The sequence below is a fragment of the Chiloscyllium plagiosum genome, chromosome 11 (assembly GCF_004010195.1).
Source record: "Chiloscyllium plagiosum isolate BGI_BamShark_2017 chromosome 11, ASM401019v2, whole genome shotgun sequence".
NCBI lineage: Eukaryota > Metazoa > Chordata > Chondrichthyes > Orectolobiformes > Hemiscylliidae > Chiloscyllium > Chiloscyllium plagiosum.
The window spans coordinates 61,559,303-61,581,351 of record NC_057720.1 but is presented as its reverse complement, the minus strand read 5'-3'; the positions used below and the strand labels follow the sequence as shown (position 1 = coordinate 61,581,351).

The 22,049-nt window shown below is 40.4% G+C and overlaps 1 protein-coding gene across 3 annotated transcripts in view; it reads right to left on the bottom strand.

Moving 5' to 3' along the window:
- Positions 1-22,049, bottom strand: part of LOC122554454 (cytosolic phospholipase A2-like) — a 134,492-nt gene that overhangs the window by 15,448 nt on the left and 96,995 nt on the right. For all 3 annotated transcript variants that reach the window (XM_043699514.1, XM_043699515.1, XM_043699513.1), the window contains 3 exons: positions 21,697-21,792; positions 5,720-5,788; positions 3,998-4,240 (listed from right to left, as the gene is read on the bottom strand). In XM_043699514.1, coding sequence (XP_043555449.1) covers positions 3,998-4,240; positions 5,720-5,788; positions 21,697-21,792 — 408 coding nt within the window. The remainder of the gene's footprint in view (positions 1-3,997; positions 4,241-5,719; positions 5,789-21,696; positions 21,793-22,049) is intronic.

The window sequence follows — 22,049 nt, the reverse complement described above, 5'->3', positions numbered from 1 at the left end:
TTGTGAACATTAAGCTAGGCTGGTATTTTGTGAATGTCTCTCAGTACCACCTTCAGAGACATGAGGTCTCTATTAGATATCTGCAATTCAAATTGAATATTGCCAGCACTGAGTAGAGCCATTTGCAAAAAAGTCAGGTTTTAGTGAGGCTGCCCGGCTGATTGACAGACTTTGAGACAGTTTTGGCAGCACTAACAAGTATCTGATGATGTTTAAGAACAATTTTAAGCTATTCAGGCCAGGACAAGTAAAGCAAGGTAAATTAGGGGAAACCTGCAACTCTTTCCTCAAAGGTTGATGAGGCTATGCCAGTTGAATATATTAGGACAGGCATTGATAGATTGTCCTTAGCAAGAGTATTAAGGATTGCGGATCCAATATGAGAAGATCCATGATCTAATTGAATTTTGGAAAGAGTTTGAAGGACTGAATGATGTCCTGATGTTTGTTCCAAACACTTAGGTTCTATTTCTATATCACAAGAAACACATCGTGCCATTTTTATCAGTTCACATTTTAATACAAAAGGAAAAGGAAAGAAAATATTTATCTAGTTGGAACGGGAAACAAGAAAAATAGGCGCAATTATCAAGATAACCACTAACTAACACAGAACAGGCAGCAAAGTCTTTTGTCCATCAACGCGGGAATGCTAACACAAGCATAAATATTATTTTCAAGCTAAATTCTAACATTCAAGTTAGCCACCTTAAAATCTAAACATCTCTATACACTGCAGTCTTGGAGTAAACACTGCAGTTGCTATTCTTGTGCAGTTCCACACTATCTTGACACTCATGTCCATAGATATTTTCCAGACTTGAACCTGAGCCTCCCTGCTCAGAGATAGGACACTATCACTGTGCCATGAGAGACCTCACTCCTGTCCACATGCGTACTTTTTAAATCAATCTCATCAGGAATGTTATGACACACCTCTGGAGTATTGGCACTTTGGGAACCTTTTTATAACTTACTTACTTCAGTTAATTCCGATTGAAAACATTTACCTTTTTACCTAACTCAAAAGGAAGCATGCATATCTTAGCGACTGATTTAATTCATTTATTTTTTTAAAAAACCTGGACTTTAGACCAAACATCTTGAAAATGACCAGTGCAACGAATAATGAACACAAACCAAGAATTAACAACTAAATTTCACTTACTGGGTCAACTTTGGATTGGTTCATCCAAGATTGGACAAGTTATTTCCAAAGGGGCAGTAACATTTAAAGTGGGCAAGGGTGAGTTCCAGGAGCCCTGCACCAAATCCCACCTGCTCTGAATAGGTTGCTTAGAATATATGCAGAGGCCCACGTGACAATGAAAAGTACATGAACTTGTTTCCATCTTAGAGGGAAAACTTAGAATCTACTGTAACTCTTTACAACAAAGATCACAGATGTTTTAAGTGTGACCTACATGGTTTGTCTGTGATTGTAAGACTGCTAGTCTCACAAGATAGAATTTATCAATAAACATCAGAAATTTGCAGTAAAATCTAAATTTGAGATCCTTGCCTTGACAAGTTACAAAAGTTGCAACCCTAAACCCTGTACAATTTCTATTTAAACAGGCATTTATGAAGTAATTCATAAAGTGATTATTTTAAAACAGGTTTTCATTATCGAGTCATTAATATGCCAAATTTTGGTTGAGCTTGGGAACAATATATTGTAGTTGCAGTGCTCTGTAAACCACAGAAAGTGCCTGCTGGAATGATAAGGGAGAGTGAGAGAGAGCGAGTGAAAAATTTTAACTTGGCAGCTGGAATTTGTTGTAATGTTTGGAGCAGTCTGTGCAATGCTGATGCTACTTATGGTAGACTGTAGTGATAAAGATTTATATTATTATTTGGAAACTTTGGTTCGAAAGTAAGGTAAATGGGTGTTTTAGTTTTTAGTTCTGTGAAGAACCTTTTAAGCTTTTGAGTTCAAACAGCCTTTCCAAGAAATCATATAACTTAAGCTAAATGGCAAACTCCCTACTGAGGTAATTGGTGAAGTATATACTAAGTTGTGTTTTTACAACCTAAAGAAAGGGGCTAGGATCTAGATGCAAGTTGAGTTCAGAAGAAAGCATCCATACCAGCAGATGTGTGGCTTAGTAGCCTCAAAATAGCCAATCTCAGAAAAATCATTGAATTATCATGAGTGTGTGTGCGCATCTCTCTGTATGGGAGTTGGGTCATTATATTAAGATTGTACAGAATATTGGTGAGGCCTCTTCTGGAGTACTGTGTACAGTTCTCATATAAGAAGGATATTATTAAATTGTTGGGAGGTCATGTTGCGGCTGTACAGGTCATTGGTTAGGCCAATGTTGGAATATTGCGTCTCCTTCCTATTGGAAAGATGATGTGAAACTTGGAAGAGTTCAGAAAAGATTTACAAGGATGTTGCCAGGGTTGGAGGATTTGAGCTATAGGGAGAGTCTTAACAGGCTGGGGCTGTTATCCTTGGAGCGTTGGAGGTTGAGGGGGTGACCTTGTAGAGGTTTACAAAATTACGATGGGGCATGGATAGGATAAAGAGACAAGGTCTTTTCTCTGGGGTCGGGGAGTCCAGAACTAGAGGGCATAGGTTTAGAGTGAGAGGGGAAAAATATAAAAGAGACCTAAGGGGCAACTTTTTCACACAGAGGGTGGTATGGGTATGGAATGAGCTGCCAGAGGATGTGGTGGAGGCTGGTACAATTGCAACATTTAAAAGGCATCTGGATGGGTATATGAATAGGAAGGGTTTGGAGGCATACGGGCAGGGTACTAGCAGGTGGGATTAGATTGGGTTGGGATATCTGGTCGGCATGGACGGGTTGGACCGAAGGGTCTGTTTCCATGCTGTACATCTCTATGACTCTATTTACCAGAATGTTAGTGAGAATGGAGGGTTTGAGTAATAAAAATAGACTGGATAGGCCAGAACGTTTTTTGATTGGAGTGTGGGAGGTCGAGGGTGACCTTATAGAGGTATATAAAATCATGAGGGGCATAGATAAGGTGAAAGCAAAGGTCTTTTCCCTAGGGTGGGGGAGTTCAAAATTTTTAAGGTGAGAGAAGAAAGATTTAAAAGGGATCAGAGGGGCAGCTTTTCACACAGAGGGTAGTTTGTACGTGGAATGAACTGCAAGAGTAAGTAGCAGGTGCAGCACAGTTAGAACATTTAAAAGATATTTGGACAGATACATGAAAAGGAAAGGTTTAGAGAGAGATGGGACAAATGCAGACAAATGGGACTAGTTTAGTTTGGGAAACCTGATCAGCATGGATGAGTTGGACTGAGATGTCCATTTTTGTGCTGCATGACTCTATGACTCTCTGAGAGAGAGGAGATACACATTTAGCAAATATGGAGAAAGTTGCCCAAGGAACCGCATATGAATTCATCAACTGAATTTGAAGAGTGAAGATAGGAATGATACTTTGTAGGATGTGAGGGTAAAGGAAATGGATTTTTTTTGCTGTTTATGAGAAGATCATATCAAATGATATGGCATAGTATAGAATTTTTCTTGGGTGTATATATTTGGGTTTTTTTTGTTCAATAAACTCATATTCTTTTGTTAAAAGTACATTAGCAGTTTCCTATGACTATGTTCCATGAGAGACCACAGTAATTAAGCTGCAAAATAAAAGTTTATAAAAACATTTTTCACTCAGATCTCACTTGTCCAGTATTATCATCAGCTAAGATCATAACACTGTACTGTATTAGCTTATGTAAAACGGATGCAGTGTTAATCTGCATACTAGTCCATGTTATGTTAATATGTTATGAGTGTTAGATTAGGTACTAGGCTGCATAATATTGATTTTAACACATGCTGGACACCAGCCAGAGCTTGGGGTCCATATTGCTGAATGTTTCATTTTTCTAGGTTGTGATTTATAGAGAAGATCAATCCAGAATAAGACACATGTCATTCATAGTGACAGGATTTGATCACTAAACACAAAGCAGGCTGTCCACAAAAAAGCCTTTGGTCTAATTACTAACCTGTGACAACTTCTTCTTCATCTTCCTCTTGCATCATGAGGTCACAGAGAGGAGAGAGTGGGAATGATGTGTTTAGGTTGAGACCCAGCATGAAGTTATGCACCTTTCCTGCACGGCCTTCTCGCGTGTTGAAGAGTGCAGTGTCGCTGAACAGAGTCTTTAACATCCTCTGTACCCAGCTGTCCTGGTTATTTCTCTGGATCTCCTCTTCCATATCAGCTGCTTCACTACCGATTCTGTCCTCTGTCACAGTGAAAGCACATTTCTGTTCATTATCAACACTGGAATTTGAACGAGTACGTTTCATCCTCAGTACTCCACTGATTCACAAAACAATCAATCAGTGTTTTATATTTATAATCCAATATTATCATTACACAAAGGATTTGAACCGTGTATTGATAGAAACTGGACCAGTAATTAAAAGTCTGAAGGTACCTGAGCTGGAGTTGGAGATGGATCATTAACAGCAGTCAGTATGGCATCACTTCAGCCTGATATTGCTAATGTATAACTAATTGGTGCAAAATGGATTTGGAGTTTTATAAAAAAAATCTTTCTAATCAGAGAAATGTCCAGTCTGTTGGTGCACATTATTATTAAACAGAAAGCTGGCAAGCAGAGATTAGCTCAGGCCTTCTCCACTCTTAACATTTAAACAATCTGAAACCATTTCTCAAATTGTAACAACATTTATGTCTCAGTTTCTCCAAAGCCGCAGCTCGAGTGTTGGCTAGTATCTTCATGAATGGTAATAGAACTGGGGCATGATTGCATATCAATGAGCTGTGTTTACAGATTTCCAGCAAGGATTACTGGGTTGCCACTGGGAACAGAAAGCCCCAGCGAATCCATACTTTCAGTGATGCTGGATGTGATGGTCAATAGAAAGCATTCCTAGTAAACACCAGAATTTACAAGACTTGGGAATTGCAAATTAATTTAATAACTGTTGCTATCAGCAGAATTGATGCAGATGGAGTCCAGTAAACTGAGTATTGTGGGAAGTACTTTTCTGCATCCTGATGACAGTGTGATTTCCTGGCACGGCATCTGAGTGGCACCTTTGCCAGCAACAGCTCGAGATAACTGTATATTTCATCATTTTTATTATTTTCTCTCCCCAGTCTCAGCATATAAAGAATGATCATACAAGATCATTGTGGTGCATTGATAATGTCCCTACCTCTGGGTCAGAAGGTCTAGGCTCAAGTCACAGCTGCAACAGAGGTGTGTCATGACATTTCCAAACAGACTAATGAAACAAAAGGATCATTGTTTAGTGTGATCCTCAGAAATACATTTGCTAGCTCACCATTCATGAAGCAAACAGGCAAGTGCTCAGCAACTGCAGAAATCCTGCTGTCACATTTCGTAAATATTTTAGCAATTGCTGGTCTTTTCTTCATACAGACATTATAAATTATAATATCCTTCATCTTCCTCAATATTCAAGCCCTTGTCATTCAGTGTCTGTAAATACTTTCAATTTTCTCCTAGTGCTGTGTCATATAAATTCTCTGGAGCCTGCCTCATACCAGTGTTTTCCAACCCATCAAAATTCCCAATATCCAATCCATAGGAGCAATGATCTTACTTGGATAAAGTAGCACATCCTTGTCTCTCAGGGGGGTAGAGCACTTTTTTTTATTTGGAATGGTCCTTTTCCTTTAAATACAAACAGGATACAACAGTAGGATGACTTCACACTTTTACTCTTACCTTTGGGTTGGGATTCATCATCACTATCGGAGCTGTCGTTTCCTATTAAATGCTTGGCTTGAATTTGTGCTGTAATGGAAACAGTTAAAAAGGTTAAGGGAAGTTAACTATAGCTTGAGACAGATGATTCATTCAAATTATTTTATAATGAATGTCTAAGGTCCTTGGATCATACATGAATTCTGTTCAAGAATAAAAGCTTAACTTTGGAATAATGATGTCAATAATGACATATCAGCAACATGATTACATCTTGGTTGAAAACACTCACTGCTGATAAACCTTTACATACCTGCCCAAGCATAAGATATACCAAAACATTCAGTGTTGTTTTACTTATTGATCTTCAAATTGTGAGGAGTACTACTTAATGTTGTACCTTTGCCCCAAATTAAAGATTAAATGTTTGAAAATTCTCACACAGGCTGATGGCTTAGTGCCCACCACTCCACGTTCTGCTCAACCTTGTGGCCTGGCATGGTTGAGTAACAGTGAGAAATTACAGATGGCATTTTGTTGAATTAAGCAACAGTAAGAGCCCATTTCCCCCCATCATGCTTCACAAATATAAACAACTACATTATAGAATGTATAGAATCCCTACATTGTGGAAGCAGACCATTTGGCCCATTGAGTCCACACCAACCCTCTGAAGGACATGCCACCCAGACCTAACCCATCGCTGTAACCACATATTTCCCATGACAAAACCCACCCAGCCTGCACATCCCTGGACACGAAGAGCAATTTAGCATGGTCAATCCACCCAACCTGCACATCTTTAGACAGTGGGAGGAAACCAGTGCACTAAGAGAAAGCCCACACAGACACGGTGAGAATGTGTAAACTCCACATAGACAGTTGCCCAAGGCTGGAATCGAACCCGGGTCGCTGGTGCTGTGAGGCGGCAGTGCTAAGCATTTTGTCACTGTGCCACCCTTTAGATTGAACAGTTTTGCAAGGTGTATGATTTACTCATTCACGGATATAAAATATCACATTAAATTCACCAAAACACGATCCCTAGTCATGACAAGCAATACTTGGCACTTGGCGGCAGAGTCAAGAGTCTAGCAGTTATAATTCTTAAAATTCATTCACAGGATGATGTGGGTGTTGCTGGCTAGGCTAACATGGCCCATCCATTATTGCCGAATGAAAGTTTAAAGTTGACCACAGTGCTGAGAATTTGGAGTCACATGTAATCCAGACTAGATAAGGATGGCAGATCTCCTTCCCTTAAGGGCACCCATGAATCAGATGGGTTTTTACAACCATTGACACGGCCACGACTGGGCGAGCGTTTTGTTCCAGATTTTTTATGGGATGAAATTTCATCATCTGCCATGGTGGGAGTTAAACGCACATTCTGGGAACATCAACCTAGGTTTCTGGGTTATCAGTACAGTGACATTATCACCATGCTGTAGCTTCCCTAGGGAAAGGATAACTGTATGTAGGAAGGAGGATTAGAATTAGCGTTAGCAGACTATTACTAGCCTTTTAGTTTTCTTTTCTTTCTGTCTACTTGTTTGTTTTCTGGCTCACACTGAAGTCTTAAATTCTCACTGAGGGCCTGTTCTATAACTTCCTCTGCATTCCTTTTCACATCTGGCTTTGCTTTTCAAATGTTCCCCATTTACGATGAGAATGAGAGGGTGGGATTCTCTTTGGAGGGTTAGTGTGGATTCGGTGGGCCAAACAGCCTGCTTCCACACTGTAGGACTTCTATGAACCCCCATGATTTTAGATCCTTCAGCCCAAATGCAACTGACCCGTGCAAGTTCCAGGTTTCAGATGAGCTGTGGCTTAAGGGAAGAGTTTAAGGGAAGCCAGCTAGGGACTACTACCCTGCTAGAGATGAAGGCCCCTATTCAGTCCACACATTAATAATGGGCACCCTCATTATCTCGAAATGAATATAGATAGTTTCCTGCATAATGTTTTTTTGCAACTGTAGAGAAGCAGTGAGAAAAGTCAAAATTTCAATGTTTGGTTGGTTACTTTCTCTGTAAAGTCTGTACAGAACTGACTGACAACCACTGTACGTACTTACAGATGAATGTTTGAGGAATAAAGTACATTTTTGAAATTTAAAAAAATGGTGACTTGGGTGAGGCATTGATGACATTGCGTGCATAAGGCAGCCCCTACAAGAAAAACTGGGGGTAAAAAGGGAATTATACTTCTGGTGTGAAAATTAGCTGTTTCGATGAGCACAATCTGATATGATGGTGCCACATGCTGCAGTTTCAACACAAAGAGTTGATCATTTGGTATGATACGAGCAGAACATTTCCAGCATTGGGAAACTTTGGAATTCTGCACTGCAGAGACTCGTAGAAGCTCCATCATTAAGGCTGGAATGGTCAGATTTATAGGTTCTCAAAAAAAAAGGAATATGGAGAACAGGTAGGAAAAGGAACTTGAACTAGCAGTAATTATCTCGAAGGACAGTACAGTCTATTCCTGCTCTTGTTTTTATGGTCTGAGAAACTCTTCAGCAACATTATGAATTGCAGCATCAAACTGAACCTACACACTGTTCCTGTTCTCGATGCATGGCAGACAAACCATCTCATTTTGAGACTGCCCAGAAATAGATAGCTTTGATCAGAGAGAGACTGCAGGGGAAAAAAAAACTTTTGTATGTATCCTTACCCTCACTTGAAATAGGTTACAAATGAGATCAATAGTTCCGTGCTGCTAGAGACTTCATCAACATGGAAGTAAAAGCGATTATGCTCTCTGTACAGGATACAATATTTTAACGACTTTGACTGAATTGGTGGAATTCCAATCTATTCCAGTGAAATTTGACTTGTATTTTTGGGATCAATTTCCTGTGCACTTTTGGTGGATGGGGCCTATGATCACAACATCAATAAAACTGTTTTTATTCTGCAGGAGGAAAATGGCACTCTGCTCAGTCATACTAGATTGAAGTTGAAGTAGAGGTACATTGCTGGGTGGATTAGAATGGAGCTCTGCTTTGGGTCAAACCACATGTGTACCTGAATGCTGGTTACTTGAAATGAGAAGATGCTATTATCATTTTAATACCATGATAAATAACTTCTGTGCTTTGCAAATCCAAAAACAGAGCTTTTCAATTGAAATTCACAGAATGACTGCTGTGTATGGCTATGATTCAGCATGGTGAATTAGTGAGATCCGCAATGTAAATTAAGCAAAGAAGAGAGAGGCAGTTTGAAGAACAGACCCTAGTGAGAAGCAGTTTATGTTGCACGTTATCCATTAAATGTTTGATCCAATGGCAATACTGAAACCTGGAAGAAATGAACAAGCATCACATAAATTGCCAAGTTTCTTTTTTCTCTGTAGGCAAAGTAGAAGCTGATTCAGATGTGGTGCATGAACGATCATACGCACTGATGTTAACACCAGATTTACATTGGCCAAGCTTCCTGTTTGAATTAGATTGCTTCTCATGATTAGAGAGATTGCAACATTTCTTTCTGAGTCACACAAACTTCTGCAGCTTTTATCAACAATCTTCTGCCCTTCTTCAACTCATTGTCAGGTCCTCCTTTTACACCCTGCATCATTGTGAATGAAACTTCTTGTTTTACATTTTTTTGTGAATAACTTCCACATCTATTCCCTTGTTAGCAAATTCACTCTGTTGCTTCCTCAAAGGGGTTTTTACAAGACTGCTATCAATCTCATGTAAATATTGCTACCACAAGGTTGCACCAGCAGCATGGTCATACAGCGAACAAAACCTACACCAAGGTCCATATAGGTTTGCAGCCTTTATGGTGGCAAAATTAAAATGACTGAGGAAACAAGTGGTCATGTATTCTTGTTGTGCATGATATTATGCACTTGGTGACAACCAGTTAAACCTAACTCTAAGGTGACTGTTCATGGCTCCAGTGATCCATTACTCCACAGCGTTTCTAATGTAGGCCCGAGGCAGAATCCATGGACTCAGAGGCAACTTTGCTTGTTAAATAATATACTTCAGACTTCATTCGGGTCAAACTTTTACAATAAAAGCTAACTTTTAAATCTTATATTAATTTTGTGTTTTGTGTTTTGTTCCTGAATTGAAATTCACCAAAGAGACAATGCTAGTCAGTCACAAGATAATTTCAGTCAGATTGTAGGAACATTCTGGATCCCTGCAAACACACAGACTAGTTAATTTATATTTAATGAGAGTGGTGCCTCCAAAATAGGTTTTGAAATTCCTCCAGAATTTGGTTTCTGTTCTGTTTGGAATGGTCATGTCTGTGGAATGATGAGATTCATGTCAATCACAGGACCCTGATATCAATAACAGAAATTACACCAGTCTAGATTGAGTGCGTGAAAAGGGAAGTCTCAGACAGTACACTAAACAGCTGGATTTGATAACCTATGCAAATAAAGCAATCCTATACTTTTGGGGAAACAATGGCCAAGTGGTATTATTGTTTGACTATTAATCCAGGGAACTTAGGTTCAAATCATGGCAGATGGTGGAATTTGATTTAGTTTCCAATTTTAAAAATCTTGAACTAGAATCTAATGAGGACCATGAATCCATTGTCAATTGTCTGACAACCCCATCTGGTTCACTAATGTCCTTTGGGGAAGGAAACTGCCATCACTACCTGGTCTGGCCTACTAGTGATTCCAGACCACAATAATGGGATTGACTGTTAAACTGCCCTCTGGGCAATTATGGACGGGCAATAAATGCTGATTCAGTCACAGATGCCCTCATCTCATGAATGAATAAATAAAAACTTAATGGTGAGGAGCCATCAACTTCAGGGGAAGTTAATGTGCAGATACTAAAACCCAAGACAATCCAGACTGCACTCTCAATGTGTAGGCAGCAATATTGCCTTAAAGCACAAGACAACGAGATGCCATAGAAACATAAAATCTAGCATTAGGAGTAGGCCATTCAGCCCTTTCAGTCTGCTCTGCCTTTCAATACGATCTTGGCTGGTCTTTTATTTCCACGCCATATCCCCATACCCCTTGTTGACTTTAAAATCTGAAAAATAAACTCCCTTTTTCCTCAATATACCTACTGACTTGGCCTCCACAACCTTGTGGTAGAGATTACCACCGATTCACTAACCTTCAAGTGAAGAAATGTTTCCTCATGTCAGGGCTCAATGTTTACGTCATATCCTGAGACTGTTTCTCCTGGTTCTAGACTACTCAACCAGGGAAAACATCCTCCCTGCATCTGCCCTGTTGGAACTGTGTATGTTTTCAGTCAGAACCCCTCTCACCTTTCTAAACTCTAGTGAATATAGGCTCAGTCAAACCAATGTCTCCTCCTAGCACAGTCCAGCCATCCTAGGTATTAGTCTCGTGAACATTCACTGCATTTCCTCTATGGCAAGTCCATCCTTTCTTGTGTAGGGAGACCAAAACTTCTCGTTGTACTACAGATGTGGTTTTAGCAAGGTCTTGTAAAACTGCAATAAGGCATTCCTACCTCTGAACTCAAATCCTCTTGCAATGAAGATTAATATAACATTTGCTTTCCTAGTTGCTTGTTGATTTGCATACTTGCACAGTGACTGGTCTACAAGAAGACCTTGTTCTTTTAGTGCATCCAAACCTCCCAATCAATCACCAGTTAAATAATACTCTATCATTCTAGTTTTGCACAATTTAGCCACATTTCATTGCCTCGACTTTGAGAGATTCTTTATAAAATGACAGAAGTATTTCTGGCATATTTATTTCTCCATTCCCTACATGACAAGTTTTTATAAAAAGGATGAAAATGGTTGATGGAATGTTCCTTTTTTTTTATCTCAACAGCTTGGAATTTTAACTTGGGGAAGTGATGCTTCAGTTAGACAGAGGACTAGTCACGGCCCATCTGCAGCAGTGTGGTGCAATGGAGGGCAGTGCATGCCTTGTCAGCGATTCTCCAGATTCATCTGAGGTTTTAAAATGTTAAACCTCAAGGACAGGTTGATGTTGGGTTTGGAATTGTATCAAGGTTGAATTTAGAAGGTTGATCAACCTGACATTTTCTGAATAATAAAATGATTTGATACATCAGAGACACAGAAGTTAATTCCTCTGCTTGGAATCCAAAACAAAAGGGAATAAGAGCTGGGCTGTTCAGGAAGAAAATTGGGAAGGATTCTCTCCCACAGAAGGTTGTGAATATTGGGTTAATTGAAATGTTGATCACAGAGGCCAAAGAGCCCCTCTCCATCACAAACACACCTGCATTTTGTCCCATTTGTCCAACCTGATGAAGCTTGGCATTCTGGAACAAATGTGTACTCCGAGGGGAGTCTACAGACAGGGACATATTAATAAGGCAGCATGTTGAACGGCCATTTCTCTCATCAAGTTGGTGTACTACCTCCTGACCTGATAACAATTATCATCCAGTCTACCCCAAAACAAAATCATTGTGCCATCCCTCAGTCAATCTCCTAGCTCCCTGCTCCTGAAAACAGCAAACACCAAGCCACTGGGCACCCTGACCTTGGAACCAGTTTGGGTGATTTTAAACTCTGCTTGAGCAGCAGCCAGTGGGTGAGGATGGCATTTTAGGGAGGAGGAGGCTGCTGGCCAGAGGCAATGAAACAGTAGGTGGTGCACCAAGGAGGGTCTTGAGGAGGTTTTGGGAGAGCCCTTGGGGCAGGGGCCACCTAAAACTTTCTTATTAGGCCTAATGAAGAAAGCTCTGAAGAGTTCACTGCACCAGTGCTCATCAGCACTTCTCCACACTCATTCCATGTGTAAAAGAATAAATGTTGGAATAAATTTCTTGGAGGGGTCTCTTGATTGTCTGCCATAACTTGGACAGATTGGCTAATGCCATAATCTTTCCAATAAGAATAAGTGAGTAGTTTCTAGAGATTGCACCCAGAGAGCAATAGCCTGGTGACTCCCTTGAACAGTGAGTATTGAGTCAGTCAGAGCTGACTCCTGCTCAACAACAAAAGGCAAAGATGGGAATACAAGTTTGAGCTCCATTTTAGAAGAGATGTAGAGGGAGGCTGCAAGAATGGTGCAAATGTCTGTCAATAACTAACTGAACAGGAATGGATAAACAGCTAGCCAGGAGAGTTCCCCTTGGCTTCCAAACAGAAGTGTGACTTGCTTTGATTCTGCTTTGGAGTGATACGAATTTGGAGTGATACGAATTAAAGCAAAGGTACCAAATAATTTACTCTAAATGTCACTCTGCTCATTCACTTATCAATGAATGATTTTTGATTTACGTTTTTCCTCACTCACAAAGAAGTAAATCTGTCTACATTTCAGATGATTGACGAATATCTAGTTCATTTGACAAGAGTTTCAGCATCGGAGTCTCCTGGGTCAGACTAGCATTAGATTAAAAGTTGGATAGAAGAGGTAAACTCCTGATAATAGGGGAAATGGGATCCACTAATGGGAGGAACTGGTGATGCTGCATATTAAACCATTTTGACCATAACTGTCAAACATTGTAACAGGCATCTATAACTAGAAACCAACTACATGTAGCTTAAACAGTAAGTTGCTGTTATAGTTGCCTGCTTTATTTCAAAGGCTGTCAGAACTATTTGCATTACACCTCCCACACAGATGTATGGAACCATGTTTCATTTAAATTGATTTGTCACTACTTGATTGTAGACTGGACTTCATCCAGTAATCTAAAAAGACTTCTTTTGACGTTGCAAGGCCCATATACATGCATTGCAGACAAACTAGTTAAAAATACTAGCAACTTCCAATATTTCACAGTGGAAAATGACGCAAGATGTGACCAAGCCCTGATCAGGGAAGCTGAGACTCCAGAAACTAAATCTAAACATACACAAAAATCAATCTCCTGGAATTTGTGCTGACTTTTCATCATTTCAGCTTTTCAGTAATTTAAGTGTCACTTTGTTGCAAAGCACGACTCACAGCAGTTGTCTTTTGTAATTACACACTATATCTGGCAGTTCCAAATTAGAAATTGTACAGAAGCAGTCAACATACTGGCAGACTGAGTGGGTTCAGGTTGCTTAGCTTCCTGAGGGATATGTGTCTACAGTGGGGGGGGGGGGAGTCATTAAACAACACAGTGAAAATGGAGCTACCAACTGATGCATAGCATCTAATGTAATCGCACAGGATAAATTAACAAAGGAGTAGACATCACTATATTAATATGACCATTAAACAGGGAGACATTTGACGAGATCCAAACGGTCAGTTCTGTGTTGGTTTCTGTTCTGATTGTAAAGCATGTGTGTATAAATGTCCTCCCTGGCTTGCTGAGGTCATATAAACCCTTCCACTGGCCAGTGTTGTGAAATCCTAGATTGTGTTTCATGTGTCTTTGTGTCCAATTTTCAGTTTTAGGAGTTAAGAATTTAACAGGAGAAAATGGGATAAATGCATTTAAACAATCATGAAATCATTAAGAGCTAGGATGGTAAGATAATTAAAATGAAGGGATTTGGGGATTGCCAGAATATTGCATTAAGTGGCAGTTCAGAAGGTTACTCATGCTTGTTCAATTAAGTCAGAATAAATTATTTTGACAATTACAGCTATAGTTGTATAAAAGCTGTAAAACCCATTTACTTCAGCAGATCAAAGAATACATTGTAAATGAGGGACACTAAACACCAAAAACAGGTTAAAGGCAGCCCAGACTAGGCTATATTCATAGCATTCCTTCAGTGTGGAAGCAGGCCATTCAGCCCATTGAATATCCCACCCAGACAGACCCTCCACCCTATCCCTGTAACCCTGCATTTCTTATTATCCACCTAATATCCCTGAACACTATGGGCAATTTACCACGGCCAATCTACCTAGCCTGCATATCTGTGGACTGTGGGAGGAAACCGGAGAACCCACAGGGAACCATAGACACGGGGAGAACGTGCAAACTCCACACAGACAATCAAACCCATGACCATGGCGCTGCAAGGCACTTGTGCTATCCACTGAGCCACCATGCCACCCTGTCTCAGAGATAGATGGAACTTAAGTAGGTTCACTGGTTTCAATTTATTTGTGTTTGCATTTGCTGAGAGAGGTTCATCACAGTTTGTGGCTAGGAGTGTGCTGGAACAAGAAGAACAGGTTCCAGGCATCACAAGTTGCTATTAGGGCTCAGAACAGTTCCCAGAAAATGGTGGCTCCATGATGTGGTAAAAGGTTGGGGTTTCTAAGAAGAAGTTCTTGTAGCCATTGATAATGTTGTGTAATTGAGAGCAGAGTGAACGAGGCCCACATGCGATATCTGTAAGCTGCAACTGAAAAAAGATCAGAACTTAACAGGAATTCAAGTTCTGTTGCTTAATGGAAGTTGTAATTGTGTTGGTAATGAGACACTTGGAAAAGGTGTCATGACCAGAACTCTGAACTACAAAGGTTAGAGCAATTGTTCAGCCAATCCAAAATCAGGGAGTCCTTTGAAGGAGTTAGAAAGACGGATCTTTGACAGTAAATCCGTAGGGTCCTTTGTAAAGATGAAAAATCTTTTAAATGAGATTTGGCAACCCACACTGTCACAAACATCATAGTAGGATCTGTTTTAACTCCATTAGCCATTTGAAGTATAGTCTGTGGGGTGTATGACCAGAGTTTTTTGTTAACCCTTATTTACTTCATATCAATCCTAAATGTTAGACTCTAAGCTCTCTCTCTATGTATGCATGGTTCAGAATCAATACCTTACCTGTTCAATATCTAGTCATTATTTATTGTATGTTTTGTTGATTTTTGTATAACAAAGACATTTTATAATAACATTTCAATTCAACCCTGGAATTCTGCTGTTCATTTTTCTCACCCCTGTTCTTCCACAAGAATGTAGTCTATTGAACCAGATCAAAACGTACACCCTGTCCAATATTCTCATAACTGGGATCATAACACCAGGGACAGTGGGTATGTCAGCAATATCATTATATTATTGCAGGCTATTTAAAGTGGTTAAAAGGACCTCTGGGAAGAGAATTTTTGTTCCTTATTCTGTGTAATCACCGACCCTGCTTCTGTGACTGTTACCATTTCCTAAGTACAGTACTTGGATACACACCTAGTGGAGGAAAGCACAATTTACTGACTCAGAATATAAATTAGGAATGATGGTGAAATGTGCAGCATGGCTGTCAATACTCAACTGAAGCTGATACTAACATGTGCAGAAAAACACAGAAATCCAGAGGTTGTCAGTGATTTAATGATTCCACAGTATGTTCTTTCAGTCACTCCCTCCCCCTGTGAGACTGCAATCAAATAGAAACAACTAAATTGATGAGAATTTCCTTTTATGTTATTAGTCTTACTGTGAAACCCTTTGAAAGGGTTACATGTTGAATGAGTTGTTACTGGGATGATAATGACATACATAGAACATAATATTTGCCAAACACCACACCACTCGTAAAAAATGCATTTCATCTTTGAAAAAGTATTGAATTTCTCCACTATGATTTTTAGGGTTTTCAAAAAAGAACATAAATGATATTTCAGCTTCAATACAATTCCATGTGCCATTACCACTCATTTCACTCTTTGTAAAAGAGTTAATGAAATTGAAAAATGCAGTGATTTCCTGCCTTGCTGAAATACTGCCAGATGAGATCACCTGCTGGATGTCTAGTGACCTCCTTGATTTAGCACCAGATTCAGACTGAAATTTGGAAAGGGTATATCCACGCTCAGGACTTTTATTCGCTGCTTTTTTAGCAGGCGCAGGCCAGCACTTAAGTGCTTACTGTGAAATCAGGGCCTTTTTGTCTCAGAAAATACACGCAATCTGTGTAGTTACTGGAACATGGATTTTTCAAAAAAAAGAAAACCCTGTTATAATTAAAGATTGCCCCTTCATATGTGTTAGTATTTCATGTTTTTAATGTTAACTCAATCTTTCAGCATCTCTGTTCTGGGGTTTACTTTCTTTTAATCTTCATGCTCAACTGCTTTGTGGAAAGGCACTCAGGCAATTTTATTTTGAAAATAAATCTTCCCAACTAAGTATTAGTATGAGAATTAGTGGGTGAAATCAGCTGTTTAAAAGGAGAAAAGTTTGGTTCAGCGGGGTAGTGTGGTCTGTACAGTTTCATCAGTGAATAGACCTTTCTCATGACACTGGTTATATCAGAATGATCAGAAGTGGAGTGGTTAGTAGGTATTCCAGCAGTATTAGAAAGCATTCCCAGAAACGTGGCCTTCGGGGTGGATAATAGTGAACACCACTGACACAAGATCCTGAAGTAAAATAATGTTCCATTGTGGTATCTTGTGCTAACATGTCAAACACAAACAGAACTAAAAGTTCAGCAAAAAGCTATTCAGTGCTTGGTCATTTGATCTCACTTGATAAATGGGGTTGAATACCTTATTTGGTAATCCCACAAAAATACTCAAGATAGATACTGCAATGGAGTCCAAAAAAATTCAAAAACTACAATCACGCCACATACTATTCTGATCTTTTTTAACTCCTGCCTATTCAGTCATGTGTCCTCATTGAAACTCCACATGAAATACATTATTCAACATGAATCACTGATGGCACAAAAAATGGCAGCCTTTGACTGATTTTTCTCCTTTTCATCCCAGGAATACTAAGGATACTTTTGAGTGGCCCTTTCACAATCCTGAGTTGATATTGTCAGACTCAACACAGACTCTCGATTGGTACTCAAACCTTGGAGAATATCACAGGGCAATTCATTCACTCAATCTGAAAATATAACAATGTTTTCTTTTTGTAAGTTGCGAGCTTATAAAATTGCAGAAAGTATGAAAACTTAATTCCAACTTGGGAATTTGGATGTTTCCTTACTGGAGGACCCTGTGTAATTTCACATGCTGAACTGATAAAACTTGGATTTCCCCAGACAGGAAACTGTCCATAAATTGACATTATAAATTAATGAGTGCTGTCTCTGATGCAGATAAACGATGTGCGTCACTGTTTATAAGTCTCTAGATGGGAAATAACACAGGGCTTTTCATTACCTCAGCTACATAACAGAAGTGACTACATTTCAAACACATTCCATTATGTGTGAAGCAACTGGGAAGTCTTGTGTGATGGGATAACTCATATTACAAACGAAAGGTTTGCAACATCTTGCTGCACTAAAATCAAGTAAATGATCCAAGTTAACCAGTTAACATTTATTATTAGAAGTATCCAATTCTACTTTTTAAGATGTAAAATAAACAGTCCTGTCTAGTTCTGTCCCTCCTCACTTACGTTCATCGTTTTTTGGGACACATTACATCAGTCTTGGAATTTGCAGTTTGTGGGCTCCAGCTGACTCTTCTTGACTGTGGATGTGCAATCCCGTTATCAGATCCCCCCATCAGAATGGAAAGAAGTTCTGAATCAACTCCATCCTCCACCAGCCTCCTCTGCCTGGCTGAGCTCGTTCTCACACTGAACAACTTCTCTTTTAACTCCTCTCACTTTCTTTAGGTCAAAGGGGTTGCCAAGGGTACCCGCATAGGCTCCAGTTGTGCTTGTCTCTTTGTGAGGTATGTGGAACATTCCGTTGTTCAGTCCTACTCTGGCCCCCCACTCACAACTCCTTTTCCAGTACATCGATGACATCAATTGGTACACTCACAACTCCCACAGTTACCTGTACATCCTCATAGCCTGCTTCCTGTAAAGGCCTTTATCCCATTATGCCAGTTCCTCTGTCTCTGCTGCATCTATACTGATGATGCCAACTTCCACAAGGCAGTCTAAGATATGTCCAATGGTTTTCTCTATCAAGGATTCCGTGCTACCGTGGTCAAGTGTCCGAACCATTTCCTGCCCTCACTCCTTCCATTCCTTTTCACAGGAACGATCGGGTATCCTCAGTTCTCACTTTTCTCATTTCTGAGTCAAAAGGATCATCACCTCCGACCAGCTCCAGTGGGGTGCCACCAGTTGGCAGATATTCCCCTCCCATCCTTCATCAGTATTCCAGGTATTCCAGGGACCATTCTCTCCTGGACACCATCATGCTCTTCTCCTCCATTTCCAACATCTCTTCATACCTCCATAGCACCTTCCCCTGCAATCGCCTATAGAAGGTGGAACACTTGCCCATTTCCCTCCTCCCTCCTCACTAGCAAAGGCCTCAGACACATCTTGCAGATGTAGCAAGCAACTTGTTCAATCTAGTTTACTGTCTTCACAATGTGATCTTGTCTATAGTGTGGAGACAATCTCCAGTTTGTGTGACCCCTTTGTTGAACACCTTGACGCTATCCGTAAAGATGACCCCAAGCTTCCAGTGCCTACAACTTCAACACACAACCTCGACCCCCATGCCAACATTTCAGTCTCAGGCTTGCTGCAGTGCTCCAGAGGCATCTCAACAAAATAAAAGAACAACACCCCATCTTTCACCGACAGCCTTCAGAACTCAACATCAGGTTTAACCATCTTAGAATGTGAACGCGCCCCTCCTTGTTTATTCCCCACTCCACACCCCCCAGGTCCTGTCCTGCATTGTTAAGAAGGCATACAGTGTGTTAGCTTTAATTAGTAGAGGAGTTGAGTTTCAGAGCCACAAGGTCATGCTGCAGCTGTACAAAACTCTGGTGCGACCACACTTGGTGTATTGCGTACAGTTCTGGTCACCGCATTATAGGAAGGATGTGGAAGCTTTGGAAAGGGTGCAGAGGAGATTCACCAGGATATTGCCTGGTATGGAGGGAAGGTCTTATGAGGGAAGGCTGAGGGACTTCAGGCTGTTTTCATTAGAGAGAGGAAGGTTGAGGGTGTCTTAATTGAGACATATAAAACAATCAGAGGGTTAGATGGGGTGGACAGTGAGAGCCTTTTTCATCAGAAGGTGAAGGCTAGCACAAGGAGACAAAGCTTTAAATTGAGGGGTGATAGATATAGGACAGATATCAGAGATAGTTTCTTTAGTCAGAGAGTAGTAGGGGCATGGAATGGTCTGCCTGCAACTGTAGTAGACTCGCCAACTTTAAGGACATTCAAATGGTCATTGGATGGACATTCAAATGGTCATTGGATAGACATATGGATGAAAACAAAATAGTGGAGGAAAGATAGGCTTCAGATTGATTCCACATGTCAGTGCAACATCGAGAGCCAAACGGTCCATACTGTGCTGTAATGTTCTATGTTCTATGGGTGCTCTCAACACAGCCAACCTATTTTCACCATTCACAGCCCCCATTGTCACCTCTTCAACTTCTCTTCTTCCCTGGTTTCCTAGCAACAATCCCTTCCTCTGCTTTCTTTCTTGCCCCTCTCATTATCTATCTGTCTCACTCCTCCCCCTCGCCCACCACCGTCATCAGCATAAATTCCTAACTCTGTTCAGTTCTGTTGAAGGGGATCACTGGACTCAAAATGTTAACTCTGTCTTTCTCTCCACAGCTGCTGAGTTTCTCCAGCCCTTTGTTTTTGTTCGTTTCAGATCTCCACCATCTACAGTTCTTTGTTTTGACCAGACCTGACCCCACTGGATCAACAAAGGAATTTCAAGAAGTCCCAGAGATGATTAGTTCCTGTCATTAGGCCTCAGTATTTTGTTGGAAATGTGTTGCTGGAAAGGCGCAGCAGGTCAGGCAGCATCCAGGGAACAGGAGAATCAACGTTTGGGCATAAGCCCTTCTTCAGGAATTCCTGAAGAAGGGCTTATGCCCGAAACGTTGATTCTCCTGTTCCCTGGATGCTGCCTGATCTGCTGCGCCTTTCCAGCAACACATTTCCAGCTCTGATCTCCAGCATCTGCAGACCTCACTCTCTCCTCAGTATTTTGTTCCTCACTGGTAAATGGCTGCCAGTTACTTTAAACTAAGGCCCTGTATTTGCATTTCAGAATAACACTGAGAATACCAGTGGCCCCGTGAAACATTTCATTCAATAGCTGAGTCCTACAAGCCAGGGAGAGCCCTTTTCAAATCTTCTGCTGTTGAATTTAGTTCATTATTTTTCTTTTCCCCTCCCGCATTTGTCTTTTCCCTTATTTGTCAGTAAATGGCCACAATTTAACAACATGAGGCCTTAGCGAAGCCAATCACTGTCCTCTTTCTCCAGCCCCACCAAACCCCAATCCCAGTCAGGAGCTGGAACAATATTGCCCCTGCTTCTAGTAGAACGAAAATCATTAATGACATTTTATGGCACCAATACAACATGAGGAGGATGTGACAAAAGCTCAGCAGTTGCTGGAAAAGCTCAGCAGGTCTGGCAGCATCTGTGAAGAGAAATTAGAGTTAACGTTTCGGCTCCAGTGACCCTTCCTCAGGGTTGGTCACTGGCCCTGAAATGTTAACTCTGATTTCTCTCCACAGATGCTGCCGGACCTGCTGAACTTTTCCAGCAACTGCTGCCTTTGTTTCTGGATTTACAGCGTTCGCAGTTCTTTCAATTTTGATGAGGAGGATGTGGCTTGCTTAGGTGGGTAATGCATGATTCAGAATAACACCAATAGCCTGGGTTCAATTCACACTGCCTCTGAGCTCTGCCCCTGCAAATGGAAATCACTGGCAAACCAAAACTGATAGAAATTGCTAAGAGTATGGTGTTGGATGAAAGGTCAGCAGACAATGAACTAAACATGTACCTTCAGACACAGCAAGCATGACTGAATGAATGAATACAATGCGAACTAGGGATAGAATTTAAAATAAAGTAATCCATTATCATAAAATTACCCCAATGGAAACATCCACAAAACCTAAGAATTTGATTAAATATCACAATATTTAGTAGAACAACTGCAGTTTAATTGCTTATTTCCCAACTCAATTGGCACAATATGGTCATATGAAATGAGAACTTCCAATTAATTCCTTATGAACAATATGAAGTAGGTATATAACTACCATAAAGTAGCATCATGCATCTACTAACACATTCAACTTTAGTTCAAACAAAGACAAGTAATCTTGAAATGTAGAAGGAAATTTAATTGAAAGCATAGATGTGTATCAATGGACTTGAATGCCTGATGTTAATGATTAATCAAAACGGAAAGGTACAATACCTAGCTCTTCCTCCATAGTGGTGGAGCTTTGATTGTTGGAACTGGTAACTCCGAGTACTCGGTTGAATAAAATCGAAAAAGCACTACCCCAAACACCTAGCAATATAAGAGGCAGAAAAGATGAAAGTGAATGTATGTTTTGGTACACAAGATTTTAAACTTCCCACTGTCAGTGTTTGTGGGCGTGAGTGTGTGTGGAAGGTGAGTGTGTGAGGGAGGTGAGTGTTCCCATTTATCTGCTGCTTTAGTCCTTCTAGATGGAAGTGGCCGTGGGTTTGGAAGTTGCTGAATGAGGATCTTTGGTGAGTTTCTGCAGTGCATCTTGTAGATAGCACACACTGCTGCTACTGAGC